The sequence below is a fragment of the Hesperophylax consimilis genome, chromosome 30 (assembly GCF_061612785.1).
Source record: "Hesperophylax consimilis isolate HC1 chromosome 30, BYU_Hcon_1.0, whole genome shotgun sequence".
NCBI classification, from domain to species: domain Eukaryota; kingdom Metazoa; phylum Arthropoda; class Insecta; order Trichoptera; family Limnephilidae; genus Hesperophylax; species Hesperophylax consimilis.
This window is the reverse complement of record NC_142865.1, coordinates 17,026,553-17,044,069: the sequence shown is the minus strand read 5'-3', so window position 1 is coordinate 17,044,069 and position 17,517 is coordinate 17,026,553. Positions and strand designations below refer to the sequence as shown.

The window sequence follows — 17,517 nt, the reverse complement described above, 5'->3', positions numbered from 1 at the left end:
CCATACTTTTAACTCTCGATAATTTAAAAACAAAGCAAGAAGCCCACGTAAGCTATTTAAAAGTAACATTTCGGAATCGCTAAACGTAATACGTCAAACAAAGAAAAAAATATGACCTAAACTGACAACGCATTACGTTTTTAAACTTTAATTGACCAAAATGGAACTGATACATCTTAACCATCTGCCCCGACGTAAATAGTTATATTTTATAGTAAGTTTATTTACTGTTTATTACTCTGAAAAATTACTTATTTATATAAAAGAAGCCAATAAATATTACAAAATATATATATATATATATAAAATTAGTATTGAACGGTTCCATGGTAATTCAGGACGGTGGTAATTCAACACACATTATTACACATGAAAAGTGATATTAAAGTGAAAAACTGTCGATAACCTAAACTGACATAACCTAGTTTTTTTCATCACTATTTATGACTTTACCACTTTTCAAAAATGTGCTGAGTTGCCGCTCTCTTGTGTTGTCCAATTACCGCATTAAATACGCTTGCCGAAAAATAACCAAGGTTCGTAGAGAAAATATTTTCAACAACTATCAACTTTTTTATTGGCTTCGTAGGTACTACCAAAATATTTTTTTCCTATGGTTACACTTTAGTGAATCACCCATTGCTGGTTTAGTCTATGGTGCAGCTGTCATTTGGCATTTTGGGTTGTGTTTCGCTTCCGTCTGTAAATAAAATCCTCGAGTTATTTCTGTGCAATAGATTGTGATATCGTTCACAATCGCTCCGAAGACCCTGCTACGGACTATGAAGATATCCAACACGCCATATTTCGCATTAGGCTGCCCCCGCTTCCTATTTATTTGAGGTAAATATTGGCCCTGGTCAAACACATCATCTGAACTTTTAATGACCCTTGATTAGTCGACGTATTGCATATTAATCTTACTATTTTTAGTGTACGAATACGGACTGGCTGATTCATTTCGAGCTCGGTTTGCTTGCATCGGTTCATTGTTGTTTTATAACCTAGAGACGTTCGTAAATCAGACAGCTTATCTCCCAGTTTTAACTGGTCACATGGTCATTCTTTTATGTTATGTTTTGTTATTGTTGTAAACAAAAGAGCTGCTAAACAAAAAATCGTCACGAAGATTTATATGCTAATTTGAATATTTGCACAAATTATGCTGTGGTAGTGACAGTAAACATATTTTTCTAAATTCTTGATGTGAAAAATTAAATAATTACTCTATTTGATACCTGAATAGTATTTCTGGTATGTATTTTATGCTAAAAACAGTTGAAATCGACAATTTTATATAAATATCAATTATTTTCCTCTACGCATCGAAAATCCAAAATGAAAAATGTAAGTTTTCCTGAGAAAGATTTCTTTTTTAAAATATTTTTAGCAACCTATGTCTAAAAATACTAATGCATTTTCTGCCTTGTGTATTTAAATATTTGTAAAATTATGTAGTTGTATTTATTGAAAGTGAAGTGAAAGTGTAAGACATATATTTTTCACCGAGCGTGGTGAAGTTCTGTTTTAATTCAACTGTTTTGAATTTCGTCTGTCTGTAAATTTGTTTGAATGTTTTACTTGTTCGGTAAAGATTCTTTTTCCAAATGTGAAATCATTGTTTATTTGGAGTTTTTTTATTTCATTTTTCAATATTATGGTACCTACCTTCCCGAATAGAGTTTGAAAAAAGAATTGTCGATGAGATAGTAGTTATGTTTCTTTGGATAAATCATAATTCATATTCCAAATAAGGAATTATATTATAATTCCTTATTTGGAATATGAAAATAATGTTACGTGAGTAATGTTAATTGAGTAGGTAGGCATTTAAGTACCTACTCACAAATGTTATGATTCTGTTTGCTTTTTTTTTGTTAAATAAGAGAAAATAATTTTGAGGAAATTTTGGATTTGATTTGTTATTTGTTATGATTATATACAAATATAAACCTTCAAAACCCTAAAAACCCTATCAAATTCCGTTCCGAAGTTTAGAATAACTAAGCGCACAAACAGACATTGATAGTTACTTTATTTTATACTATTTATAGATAAAGATATATCTATTCTAAAACTACTATAATAAAATTATATTACCTATCTACTAATATTTATAATATCACCTATGCACGTATTCACAATCATTGGGTATCTATTTTTGATTTTCAAAACAACTTTCTCACAGCCCCAAATTACCGTAGGCAATGTGTTTCAGTTATGTTTATGTTTGTGAAATGAATTTGTTTATCCTCTGCTTGTATCTATTTAGAAACATAGCGTTGTAGAAACAGCATCAGTAGTTGTAGCCATACAAACCTAATGACTATGGTCAGAGTGGTAATCACTCTCAGTATCGCTCCGGTTAAAGAACACTATTCAGAATCTAAACGTTGCTTTAATTACTGATCTAAATAGTCAGGTACTTCCCAACCTTCAACATCACAATGCATCCCAATTGGGAATGCCCAAAGTCCTACCGGTTCCGGAGAGTTGGGAGCAGTTGGGACTCGGTATACATATTAAATAAATATTTATTTATGTATGGTAAAATCACATATGATCGTGTGAGAAATGAAAAATGCAAGACTGATGCAAGCGTAATGAGTAGATGGATTGTGCATGTAGAGCTGATGAACAAAGAAAGAAGCGTAATGAGAATGACACGAATGTGAATGGTAGAAGAATTCGGGGACGCCCGAGGAAGACATGGCACGATCAAGTGAACCAAATACTTTTTAATTTTTTTATTTATATTTTTATTAGTTTCATTGGCAAAGTTTGTACATGAAATAGGTATGAAGTATAATACAGGGTTTTCCAATAAGAGGTGTTATTTTGATATTCAAAGAAACTTTTCCCGTAAATGATCAATGGTTTCGTTGCTTGTGTGGCACGTAGCGCCGTCTCGTTGAAAGTAAACGTTGTCCAAATCAATACCATCCAATTCCGGCCATAAAAAATCATTAATCATCTCTCGATAGCGCAATCCATTCACCGTAACTGTTGCTCCAGGCTCATTTTCGAAAAAGTAAGGTCCAATGAATCCGCCCGACCATAAACCGCACCAAACAGTCACACGTTGAGGATAGAGAGGCTTTTCAACAATAACTCTTGGGTTTTCCGAGCCCCAGATGCGACAATTTTGCTTGTTGAAGAAAGCCACCGAGGTGGAAATGGGCCTCATCACTCAAGATGATTTGCATTTGATTCACTCAAGTGAATTTTAATAATTTCAATGCGTTGTTGAAGCGTGTTTGTTCCATTTTTATTAATGGCGTAGTTTCTACTTGTCAAATGTCAAAAAATTACATCTTCAAAAGTAACATCTACCGAAATATCGATCTATTCAAAATAACACCTCTTATTGGAAAACCCTGTATAAGTATACATTCAAATTTTTTCATAGTTCTCCTCACAAGGGTTTCATGTCCTGAGGCGTCCAGTAGTTTTTAAACTTTTGTATTTAGTATCAACTTGTCTTCATAATGTTTGTAAGTTGAATATCACTTTTTTCTCTCAGCCATGTTTTTACTTTTGTTTTCAATTTTATTCAGATCTTGACCTTAGTCAGAACAGAAGGGTATTTTTTATTTTAGTTTATTGGGGAAACAAACAGTTTGACCGTTTTATATAAATAATTACATTTTATATGCTTGCATTAACCAGTGACGTTTCCACATAAAATTCATGTTACATGCTGAAAAAAACCATAAATAAACAGAAAAAATATAAACACATTAATGAAAATAACTGAGATATTTTACACACAGCAGGGGGAGAGGGTACGTAATTAACAATTTGATTTAATTTTCTCCAATATGCATTTAGTAAACTGAACTAAGGACAAATGGAAAATATCGGCGTCTGAAAATTATTGTATTTTGTGCATGTCCTTCTGAAAAATGAATATTTTGTGTAGTTAGTTTTTGAGTGTGGGATGTGGAATAGATTGTTTGACCGTGTGTTTCTTCGAACTGGACAGTGGAAATGAACACTTTCCTGAAGGTAGTCGTTTTCAAGAGCGTTGTGGATAATTTTGATTAAAAAATTTTGGTTGGATATATCTATTCTGTCTTTTAATGTTGATAGTTTGTGAAATGCTAATGAGTCTTTTAAATGTTGGGGTGGTGCGAAGGATTTAAAGTCTTAAGTGTTTCATAACTAATCCCTTCTAACCTTTCAATATTAACTTTATATTGTTGATTCTATTTTACTGATCCAAATTCTAATATTAAGCGAATGAAAGAGACATATAGTTTCTTTTTCTTACATGAGGTGATCTGAATGGTTTCGTCAGTCTTATGACGAATCGTAGAATTTTGTAGGCCCTGTCAGAGATAAATTTATATGCGATCGGAAAGACATTCCCGAGTCCATCATTATACCTAAGTTCCTTACACTACATCTTTCTAGTTCTACGTCATTGATTTTGTACGGGAATATTAGAGGGTTAATGCTTTTGGTGAAAGATATTGTGTTACATTTCTCCAGGTTAAGGAACAGTTGGTTGTTCGCATAATAAATTCCAATCCTATTAATATCCTCTCGCAATTCTAAGCAGTCATTGATATTAGTGATTTTTTTTGTAAATTTTAGTGTCATCTGCAAAAATTTGGAATTTTGAGTTTTTAAAACATGTCCCTGTATCATTGATATACAAAATAAACAATAAAGGTCCAAGATGTGATCCTTGTGGAATTCCTGATGGTATGTTACAGAAACGTGAAGAGAAACCCTTAGCCCTAACTGCTTGACTTCTGTTTGTGACATACGATCCCCATTAATCCTGATTTTCAATAGCTTCTTCATAAGTAGATTGATATTAATTTTATCAAAGGCTTTAGAAAAATCCATGTAGATTGAGTCTATTTGATTTTTACTACCCAAAGAATTTAATATAAAATCTGTGTATTCCAACAGGTAGGTCTCGACCGACTGTCTTCTATATGGTATGTATGAGACGATGTGTGAATGTGAATGAGGCGAGGAGTGTGTACCAAGACCCAGTTGTTTAGTGGTCCATTCTCTCTTCCTTCCCCTGCGGAGAAACGGCACATTGGTCTGTCAGTTAGTTACATTTCAGTGAAAATCGAACTGATAATTTTTATTTTACTGCTCGGAGCAGTGAGACTATGTCATCCCCGGCACGGCATCTGCATAAACAGTCAATACTCCCAACCGCAAAATTCGTCACATTATTCAAAAGTTGAAATAATGCATACATTAAAAAAATCTATTATGACAACAATTAGGTTCAAAGGACTTCCTACCACTGATAAGGGAATTTGATTATTTTTCTATGTATGCAAACTATTCACTAGCAGACCAAATTACTGATAACATGCTTGAAATTTTAATTATTTAGTACCATTTTTCACACACACATTTGTGTGGTATTATTTGTCCAGTGGCTTTACAGATATCTGGGCAGGCTGGGCAGATGCCCCCGGCTTGCCCTTTGATGGAAACTGCGCAAATTTGAAATGATCTAAAAACTTTGGTACTTTCTGAGAGACTAAACTTTATTATCGTATCGAGTATTTAACTACAAATAGGTAATTTATTTTTCCGTTTATACGTATTATAGTTTTGTTTATAAAGTTTCATTTTTTTTTTTGGAATATTTTAAACCTCAAATTGTAATATTTAATCATTAGACAACATTAACGACTCTCAAAGAAAAGATGTGAAAGAGCAAAATCAGGAAAAGATTCATTTGCTTCTAGGAATTGAACCCTCGTAGCTTTTGGGGGTTTTAGCTTGATTTTTTTAATATTCATATTTAATTTAAAAAGTCGTTATTATGTTAACGTGATGTGCGTCAGCTGTTTTGAAATTTAAAACTATTTTCACCAGTTTGCCCAAGTTTGAAGGAACTAAGCGAGCACTGTTTTGTCTAATGGTAAAGCAGTGCCGGTCCTGTGTACGCGCAATTGGAGCAGTTCGCTCCGGGGTGCCGGCTTGCTAAGGAGTCAAGGTGCTGATAATACTGTAGCGGCAGCTACTACTTGGTTCTAGAGATTCAATACATGCAACGTGCATCACATTGGAACCTACGAGTAAGATGGCGAATGTCCTGGTGTAAGACCACCATTCAGAATCTAAACTTTGCTTGAAATGGCTTTAGCCGTGTTTGGTGACCAAATCTGAATAGCCAGGTTCTTCCCCACCTTTATCGTCCCATATCGTTTTATACTTATAGATATTGTATTATTTTTACATTTTATACTTGTTATTTTATACTTTTCTTTGAGTCGTTGTACATTTACATTTTATACTTGTTACTTTATACTTTTCTTCTAGTTCTTGTACTATTACATTTTATACTTTTCTTCTAGTGCTTGTACTATTACATTTTATACTTTTATTCGAGTTGTTGTACTTTTAGATTTTATACTTGTTACTTTATACCTTTCTTTGAGTTGTTGAACTTTTACATTTTATGCTTGTTACTTAATACTTTTTTTTTGAGCTTTTGTACTTTCACTATTCTTACTTTTGTTGATGGCAACGTTATGCCGGATATATGAAAAAAAATTAAATAAAAATAAACTATCCTTCTCCCCCCACTATCTTCAGTCTCACAACATACCCCAATTGGGGATGCCAAAGTATCACTGGCTCCAGACTGTTGGGAGCAGTTGGGACTCTTGTGCGGTTTCACATAAAAAAATTCAAAAAAAACAAATTTTCAGAATATGACCTGGCAATCTGACTGTTGCGTTTTCGCATCGTCAGCGTAACATGTGTTGAGGAACATTGATAAATACTTGTAAAGGCGTCCAATACTTTTAACGGGCTTGCCCGGGGTCTGAGGAATCATCGGTACCCCACTGTAATTGACCGCAGACTGTGAATTTGTTTAGGCTAGCTTGACATGATTCTTCCCTTGAATTATTGCAAAATTCTTGAAATATTTTAGTGTTTGTTTTGTTGTTAAACGTATTTATGAACTCAATTGTGTATTGGTTAGTGTACTTAATTCCATATCATTCTGCTGTGAATCTTATTGGCGTCAAAGTGATAAATAATATTGACATTGTCCGTTTTCCGGGAATAAAATTAAAATGGTGAACATTAACAGTGTGGGTTGTGATGTTGATAGGCTACTTTAAAATAATGGCTTCAAATCTGTTGTAAGATACCTTCTTTAAACAAAATGGTTTGTAAACTTACTTAAATTTTTATATTTGAATCCTTTAAAATACACAAAATATATATGGGTTGGTTCTATGATAACTCCTCAGAATGACAATTCAACACACCTTTAAAAGGTGATAAAGTCATTAATAGTGAACAAAAACTAGTTTAAATAGTTACACATGTAACCTAGTTTTTGTTTCATCATTTTTCATAACTTTATAACACTTTTTATAGGTGTGTTGAATTGTCATTTTGATTCGGTCACCATATGGGTAGAGATGGCAAAATTTCGTTTTAACTAAAAACGCGAAAAAATATTTATGTTTCGAAAATAGGGCATTTATAAGTTTTCTTTGCGTTTCAAGGCATTTGAAAGTGTTTCCAGTGATTTCTATTTCGCGAATTAACGCGAAAAACGTGATTTTGGCCGTATTTCAGCTAAATTATACTATTTAGCGAAATAGGCGCGAATTTCCCGAAAATACCGGGTATTAAAATAATATGTGAGAATTTCAAAAAAATCGATATTTACATTACGATTTTTTATAATTTTGTTACTATTTTATGTGTAAATATTTAATATTTTTGTACTGTAGGCTAAAATTGCTTTTTGACATTACACAAATTGTGCGAAATAAATTACGCCTATTGATGTTCATCGCAATCTGCATTTGTTGTGTTTTTGTTCGACCCGTACTTAGAGTTTCCTTCCTTATTAATTTAATATTAAAATTAATTATTTATAATCTTTACATGGAAATACTTGCAAATGAAGGTTAAACATATATTTTACCAAAAATACTTAAAATATGCGCTAAAAACATTCAGGAAATACATTTTTTTCTATTTTGCTACAAAACGCTAAATTATGCCTCAAAATGCTATAAAACGCTAAATTTCCAATTGTTAATGCTAAAAAATCTGAAAATTAATGCTAAATTTTGCCATCTCTACATATGGGTCATTCTCCCGAGCAGTTCAAAAGAGTGCGCGCGATTTTCATGTTATATTTACTATATTATTAGCATAAGTGACTGTAAGTTGTGGCATTACAAAAGAACTAACAAGGTTTAAAATTTTATTTGAAAATATTTCAAACTTTTCAAAATAATCAATATTGGTGGTCCACAGAAGTGATTTTTGGACCACGAAATAATCAATATTGGTGGTCCACGGAAGTGATTTTTGGACCACGAAATAATCAATATTGGTGGTCCACAGAAGTGATTTTTGGACCACGAAATAATCAATATTGGTGGTCCACGGAAGTGATTTTTGGACCACGAAATAATCAATATTGGTGGTCCACAGAAGTGATTTTTGGACCACGAAATAATCAATATTGGTGGTCCACGGAAGTGATTTTTGGACCACGAAATAATCAATATTGGTGGTCCACAGAAGTGATTTTTGGACCATGAAATAATCAATATTGGTGTTCCACAGAAGTGATTTTTGGACCATGAAATAATCAATATTGGTGGTCCACAGAAGTGATTTTTGGACCATGAAATAATCAATATTGGTGGTCCACAGAAGTGATTTTTGGACCACGAAATAATCAATATTGGTGGTCCACGGAAGTGATTTTTGGACCACGAAATAATCAATATTGGTGGTCCACAGAAGTGATTTTTGGACCATGAAATAATCAATATTGGTGGTCCACAGAAGTGATTTTTGGACCATGAAATAATCAATATTGGTGGTCCACAGAAGTGATTTTTGGACCATGAAATAATCAATATTGGTGGTCCACAGAAGTGATTTTTGGACCATGAAATAATCAATATTGGTGGTCCACAGAAGTGATTTTTGGACCACGAAATAATCAATATTGGTGGTCCACGGAAGTGATTTTTGGACCACGAAATAATCAATATTGGTGGTCCACAGAAGTGATTTTTGGACCATGAAATAATCAATATTGGTGGTCCACAGAAGTGATTTTTGGACCATGAAATAATCAATATTGGTGGTCCACAGAAGTGATTTTTGGACCACGAAATAATCAATATTGGTGGTCCACAGAAGTGATTTTTGGACCACGAATATAATCAATATTTTGCTGTCCACAGAAGTGATTTTCGGACCACGAAATATTGATTTATTTCGGAAAGTTTTAAAGATTTTCAAATGAAACTTTAAACTTAGTTATAATACAGCGCCCTTTGTGTGATTTTGCACAAAAACGTCGCTATACAAATCATCCAAATATTATTATTATTATTTCTTTAGTAATGTCACAACTAAACCATTTATGCTAGTAATATACTAAATATTTTAAATTAAAATCTCGCAAACACTTTTAGAGCTTGCTTGGGGGAATGACTCACATATGTTAAATAATATTTACACTAATAAATTGAATTCCTGCAGCTACCATCATTAAAGTGGGAAATTGTTTTTGTTGATTTTAAATATTTTTTAAATTTTTGGATGCTGGGTCTTTTTGGGGAGAGGAAGGAGTGAATATGGGTCTAATATAAAACCATGTTATAGCCCTTATGTAAGTATAGTAATAATAAATGTTGTGTTGTTTTTTATTACAGAGTGAAGGCATCGGCTGGTGCGACATGTTCCCGTCATGTCTTCCCACCATGGGGGCGGGGCGCAAGCAGGAGAGGCAGCAGGGGCGCGAACCCGTCGTGCTTAACGTCTACGACATGGTGAGTTCTCGTGGCCTATGACTATCCACCTAATTGGGTGAATGAATCCCGTCCGATGCCACATATGTATGTATTAATTTCCAGTGTCTTTGTGATTTCATCCCTTCACTGCATTGACGATTGCAATTCAAAAACGAAAATATCCTAAGATTTAATTAATTTAATTTTATATCACTATCACAGTGAAAAATTAGAGGATACATAATATAATTTCAAATTTGGAATACAATAATTTTCTGTTACAATATTATATTTTCGGTAGGTACCTACTTATTATTCTTCACACAAGCAGTTCCAAATTTTGAATTTAAATTCTAAGGATGGGTTGTTTCGGAGAATTTGAATAATTCATCAAATTTCAACCTTCATTTTCAAGTTCTGTGAAAGATTTTTTCAAGTTCTGTTTTTATTTCAGTTCTGTCAAGCAACTAGCCTATAATTAAATAATAACAGAACTTGAAAAGGACTTTCACAGAACCCGAAAATGAACGTTGAAGTTTGATGAATTATTCAAATTCTCCGAAACAACCCGTCCTAAGCGAATTTGATTTCATTGAATGTGAATAATTTCACGCAGGAATAACGCACATCACAGACTGCCGAAATTACCTTTTTTTTTCTTGTAAGGACACATATAAATTTGCGAACTGAAGTGCGACCCGTACCACGAATTAGGGGACAGGAACGAATCAACTGCAAGCGGCGTTTCGTGCCATTTGTGGTTGCTTCGTTTCTTTCCCATTAGTTGAGGTTCAGTTCGGCAGGTCGGCTCGCAGATGTATATGCAGCATAAGAAAGATTAATCTCCCATTTACATTACAAGATTTCTTATTTTAACATACTTAACATTTGAGTAGTTAAATATAGTATCCATTGCTTTAGAAATAACATTAAATAGCAACATTCCTCTTGTTATGCTAAGTTGTGCTAGAACATCTGTTCTGCCATGTGGTATCTTCAACGAGACATGGTGATGGCTGCGGCTGAATTTTTCAGACACATATAAGAATGAAAATTATTGAATCTCTCAGATAGAAGACGTGTTTCCGACATGACTTTTATTTTTAAAATTGTTAATGGAATTATAGACAGCCCTGATTTACTGAGAATAATCACCTTCAACTAGAACTACTCGATTTCAAATCTTTTTAATTGCAACAACAATATCAGGACTGAGTGATTTGGATACTCGCTTGTACCTAGATTGCATGCAGTTGGCAATACTTTTGCAGAAATTGTAAATGTGTTCAACTACACTGAAATTTGTTACAAAAAGGCTATAATAACATGCTCGCTTGTACCTAGATTGCATGCAGTTGGCAATACTTTCGCAAAAATTGTAGATGTGTTCAACTACACAGAAATTTGTTACAAAAAGGCTATAATAACATGCTCGCTTGTACCTAGATTGCATGCAGTTGGCAATACTTTTGCAGAAATTGTAGATGTGTTCAACTGCACGGAAAATTATTGCAAAAAGGCTATAATAACATACTCGCTTGTACCTAGATTGCATGCAGTCGGCAATACTTTTGCAGAAATTGTAGATGTGTTCAACTGCACGGAAAATTATTACAAAAAGGCTATAATAACATACTCGCTTGTACCTAGATTGCATGCAGTCGGCAATACTTTTGCAGAAATTGTAGATGTGTTCAACTGCACGGAAAATTATTACAAAAAGGCTATAATAACATACTCGCTTGTACCTAGATTGCATGCAGTCGGCAATACTTTTGCAGAAATTGTAGATGTGTTCAACTGCACGGAAAATTATTACAAAAAGGCTATAATAACATACTCGCTTGTACCTAGATTGCATGCAGTCGGCAATACTTTTGCAGAAATTGTAGATGTGTTCAACTGCACGGAAAATTATTACAAAAAGGCTATAATAACATACTCGCTTGTACCTAGATTGCATGCAGTCGGCAATACTTTTGCAGAAATTATAGATGTGTTCAACTGCACGGAAAATTATTACAAAAAGGCTATAATAACATACTCGCTTGTACCTAGATTGCATGCAGTCGGCAATACTTTTGCAGAAATTGTAGATGTGTTCATCATCTTCTGCATGGGTTCTATATAATTTAAAATTGCAAATTTTTCACAATTTCTTTTTCACTAAATTATTATGTGAAATAAAAACAATATTTTTTGTTTAAAACCACGAATTTTTATTAATTTTAAGACCGACCGGTTTCGCTTCACTCGAGCATCGTCAGGGTACAAAATTAAACTAATCAATAATACAAAATGTGTCATTATATATACATACAGAGCGAGAGAGAAAGTAAAACCAAAATGAAACAACAATATTCTCTATTATAATACACTAATCGTTTTCTTGTAATATATTGTTGTTTCATTTTGGTTTTACTTTCTCTCTCGCTCTGTATGTATATATAATGACACATTTTGTATTATTGATTAGTTTAATTTTGTAACCTGACGATGCTCGAGTGAAGCGAAACCGGTCGGTCTTAAAATTAATAAAAATTCGTGGTTTTAAACAAAAAATATTGTTTTTATTTCATTAAAATGTTAAACCACAAAGTGATTGCTTTCTACGAAAAAATTATTATGTATGTCACATGTTTGTAAGACGAATTCTAATTACATTCATTCATCCTAAGACAAATGGGCTATCAATGGAGTTATGCCCTATATTTAAACTAAGTATTAATATCTAAAGAATGATTAAAAACAGCCAGAGAGTTGTGTAGGACTATTTTTTATGAACAATTAGTCAACCCCGCAGTGCTTCTCTATTGCTAATGTCTTTCTCGGGCGTCTACGACTTCTTCCACCATTCACTACTGTATACCACAATGTTACTATTAAAAAACTACATTACGCCGACTTTAATTCCACTCCGTAACTCATTCTAGTGCAGAGATATTGCGTTAAGTATTCCTCGGGCGTCCCCAATTTCTTGTACCATTCAAACCATCTCTTTAATAAGAACAAAATTTTAAATTTTCATTGATATCGGTTGACTACTTTTCGAGTTTTGTGAACGCAAACATACGCTGGCTGAATTTTTATATTTAATAAAGAATGTTGGTTAAATTCACAGTGCAAAGAACCCTACAACTATTGTGCACAAAAAAAATTCTATATGACATCAAATATATATCGGAACTATGTGTCCGACAAAACTTAAGCAATAGACAGCTTACTCTAAGGTCAGCAGATCTTGTACACAAAAAATAATTCTATATGTACATCAAATATATATTGGAACTATGTGTCTGACAAAACTTAAGCAATAGACAGCTTACTCTAAGGTCAGCAGATCTAGATGTTAGTAATCGTCTAATCGAACTTTCTAGGTCAAATCGAGCCGTTTACTATGATCGCTCTTTTAGTGTAACAGGCCCGCTCATCTGGAATAGACTACCCTCAGCTCTTACTAATCTCCAGAATTTGGCTGAATTTAAACGGGCTTTAAAAACAAAATTATTTAAAAAATCTTACCATTCATAAATCTTAACTTCTTTTCGATATTTTATAATAAGCCATATTCTAAAACTTCCGGTAATTGTTTGGTTTCGGTTGCCTCCTTATTGTACCTTTTAAAATGTCTGCTCAGAAGATTCTCATTTCTGAGCACAAAATGCCTCCTGTTTTATATTATGTTTTTAGTTTTAATATTCTTGTTTTGTCCTGTCCTGCTGTTATTGTTATTCTAAGTTTTGTCATCAGTTTGTATAAATAGTATATTTAGTGTTATAATATTAGATCTGTATTGGGTAAGGCGCACTGTAGGAATAATTTTAAGAACATGACCACTAATACTAAATTACCGTTTTTAAGTTTGTTATAGTAAAGCGCACTTGAAGTGAAATGACACTAAACTGCGCTATATAAAAGCCATGTTATTATTATTATAAATACTTTGCTTAGAATTCTAACGTAGCTACAGTTTCCAATACCAACATAAAACCAGAATTACAGAATTCAATAGTTTTATCAAGCCCCTATTTCGATATCTGTACTGGAAATATTTTTATAACTGGTTCAGTTAAAAGTGGGTCATCATCACAATCATGAGAGAGTTGCAACACCCATTACCATAAAACTGACAAGGCATTATATCATGCCATAACCGTAGATTCTAATGACCTTGGCAGTGTGAGCCAACATTGCCAAATCAAGACGAGTTAATGTAAATCTGAATGTGTTAAAGGCAAGCTGATAATGAATAGATAATAATTAATAGTTGCTAACAACTGCTGACCCTGTACAAATTGCAAGTGTGCCCCACTGAATGGCTCTGGTCTGGAGCCCCAATATACTTGAAAAAAAAAACCCTTGAGTTTGTGTCAAACGGGCGGTTCAGGTGGGAATACTATCCTTGTTCTACCGGAATTTAAATGGAAGATGCTCCGTGTGTAACGCTATTATTTAGACTAATATTAATTATGACACATTGGTCGCCATTATAACGTTATTAGGATAACTAACAGAAAGGATTGTTAGATATTGAATGAAAGATAGATGAAGTTAACGACATTTATTTTAAAACAAATAAAAACATGAGACACTCAATTGGCATGGTTTACATATTCTCAAGGGTGTGTGCTGCGAACGAAGATCGCAAGCACAGTAGGAATTTATGGTAGCAATTTACAGTTAAATTTGTGACAAATGTATACAAAGATTACTGTCTGACCTGATTCACAGATGGGCGCCATACAGCTCTTAGTAAAGAACTGTCAAATTTATTAAGGTTAACATGATGACCAGCGATTACTCCAAGCTAGCTAAATTAAGCCATCAAAATCTCCTGTAAAGCTTGTCGTCTGGAGCAGTTGCTCGAAACCTTCCCGCTGTCCCAACTTCGCTCCAAGGCTGCCTGTTTGGTACTGGCTCTTCCGTAAAGTTTTGTCGTCTGGCTCCCTGCGATCCACCATAGAGCGCGAGTTCCATAGAGGAAAGCGGTCTTCGGATAATAGAGTTGTGTAAAGCATTCCATAACAGTAGCGGGGCAAAAGTGAACTGCTACACGTGGAACTAGCGTAATTGATCCCTTCGGCACTGGTGCAAAGTTGAGAAATGTGCGCCCAACAATTGTCACACAAGAATGAGTCGTATCTGAGTTCAACAGCTCGGCTGTGGGACGATTTGCTGGCTTCTGTGTTTCATTTAATTGTTTTTTTTTTATTTAAGCCTATTGAAAAAGTTTTTACATATGCAGGGTTTATACAATATACTCGTAAACAGTGCAGTAGATTAGTAGGTATGCCTGAAAAAACAGTAAAAATGCAGAAACGTAACCTAAAACAGCTCTACGGCAAAAATACAAATTTACACATCTAACATTGTTCTTCGGGACCGTCAATATTAAAGCCAGCTTATAATGCAATATTGATAAACTAAATATATCAAAAACAGCAGAGTATATCTGTACCTCAGAAGTCAAAGGTTGTGCGATATTCGTGTAGACTGTCGACACATGGGTTAGATTATAATGGTTATAATCTAGGCAGGTATGTGCCCATGTAAATTAACGCTCTGTTCGCTGAACCAAAAAGATAGATATTCGCAAATGTGACTTACGGAAGAGTTGGTTGTGATGCTCGATGATATGGTTCTTTTGGTAGCGCTCGTATGGTGGAGGAATTTACAGGCACTCGTATAAGATTGAGCTAATTATAACTCCGGCTAAAATTCGAATTTGACACATCGGTTGTTTTATCGGTACGGCATTTTGGTCAACTGTCATTAGATGACGTTTTCGCTACGGCGCCGGCGGCTAGATTCAACACAAAGCCACTGCGCAGATTCAAACTAGTAAAATTAGAATCCTAGCCTCCTTATTGGTTGGAGCTGAAAAAGTGTTAAAAAAATTCAGCGTCACGAAACAAAGATAGGTTGTCACATTTTTTAAATTGTTCAGGAGAGACGAAATCGTAATTTTTTCCTTTGAACATTGTAGGGATACCAGACCTTTCATGTTAACCTAACTTAGTTTCACATTGTCGTAGGACAACCGTCTTTATACCTCTGTGTAGATACTGAAAAATCTAAAAAGGTCTCATACATAACTTTGTCACAAAAAGTTGGACAACCGACCTTTGACTTCTGAGGTACAGATATGTGTCCTAAATTTTGGATTCGTCTCATGGGCGTAGAATATTGCGAAGTTGAAGTTTTTTTTTACAATAGTATGGTAGGTACTGTCGTGTAACTGTCCTTCCAGGAACATGGAACGAAATTAAATAGAACAATTCGGGGTATTCAACATCGAATTAATAATTTTAAACATTCGCAAATAATTCTTCGTTCCGATAATTTTAATAAATTTAGTGCATAAAGTAGATAGCCGTAATCTAGGCATTCTTTAGGAGTATCTGAGTACCTAAAATAGTTGTGAATTAAAAGGATTTTTCCTTCTTCTAGTACTGGGTGAACTCGTACACGGCCAACCTGGGTCTGGGCGTGTTCCACAGCGGGGTGGAAGTGCACGGGGTGGAGTATGTGTACGGGGGCCATCCCTACTCCTTCACAGGCATCTTCCAGATCTCCCCGCGGGACCCCAAGGAGCTGGGGGAGCAGTTTCGCTTCAGGTATATTCTTCAATCAATAATACTGTTAATGCCAACATTTTACTTCATGATGACCCAGCAGATCCCCTGGCCATCTGGTAAATTTTTGAAATTATGAATTCTTAAAAAGGAACAGAAATAACTTAGATCTCAAAGCAACGCCAGTAATGATATCATTATCTCTATTGGTTACAAAAAGGAAGATAATAAATATTTATTGGATAACCAACACCTCTGCCTTGGTCACCCCAAGTGATTCGATAAGTTTGGTGATTTAGCAGCGGTGCCCAGATTCATCGGGTGAGTTGTGTTGATTGGGATAGTGCCAGATTGGGAGAGGCTAGTTTGGGGAGACCCTTTGACCTCTCCAACTGGTCTCTCGACCCATCACCTTGAGTCACATTGGGAGGGATATAATCATTCGTCCGTCACTCCTGGACACACCAATCCCTAGATTCCTACCCACCTCTCATACCTTTTTCCTTCCGAGAACTTCTTCACAGCATCCAGCACATCATTCTCGAAGATGACATAGGCCGTGAGGGAAGTTATTTTCCTCGGGGCCTCCTGTGTGGGTTTAATGTTTTTTTTTATCATTAATGAATAATGTGTATTGTTTTTGTTTTCAGACAAAGTCTAAACATTGGTTGGACAGACTTCACAGCTGATGAGGTCCGATCAGCAGTAGTAGAATTAGGGAAACAATTCAAAGGAGATAGGTATGTGTATATACATTATTCATTGCTTAAACCTAAACATTGGTTGGACAGACTTCACAGCTGATGAGGTCCGATCAGCAGTAGTAGAATTAGGGAAACAATTCAAAGGAGATAGGTATGTGTATATACATTATTCATTGCTTAAACCTAAACATTGGTTGGACAGACTTCACAGCTGATGAGGTCCGATCAGCAGTAGTAGAATTAGGGAAACAATTCAAAGGAGATAGGTATGTGTATATACATTATTCATTGCTTAAACCTAAACATTGGTTGGACAGACTTCACAGCTGATGAGGTCCGATCAGCAGTAGTAGAATTAGGGAAACAATTCAAAGGAGATAGGTATGTGTATATACATTATTCATTGCTTAAACCTAAACATTGGTTGGACAGACTTCACAGCTGATGAGGTCCGATCAGCAG

General features: G+C 34.5%; 1 protein-coding gene across 1 annotated transcript in view; it reads left to right on the top strand.

Moving 5' to 3' along the window:
* The first annotated feature begins 667 nt into the window (after window positions 1-667).
* LOC149409699 (deubiquitinase DESI2) overlaps window positions 668-17,517 on the top strand; it is a 31,796-nt gene continuing 14,946 nt past the window's right edge. The window contains exons 1-4 of the mRNA XM_089649514.1: window positions 668-843; window positions 9,699-9,815; window positions 16,227-16,393; window positions 17,002-17,091. Of these exons, the coding sequence (XP_089505640.1) occupies window positions 9,723-9,815; window positions 16,227-16,393; window positions 17,002-17,091 (350 nt within the window). The 5' untranslated portion in view covers window positions 668-843; window positions 9,699-9,722. The remainder of the gene's footprint in view (window positions 844-9,698; window positions 9,816-16,226; window positions 16,394-17,001; window positions 17,092-17,517) is intronic.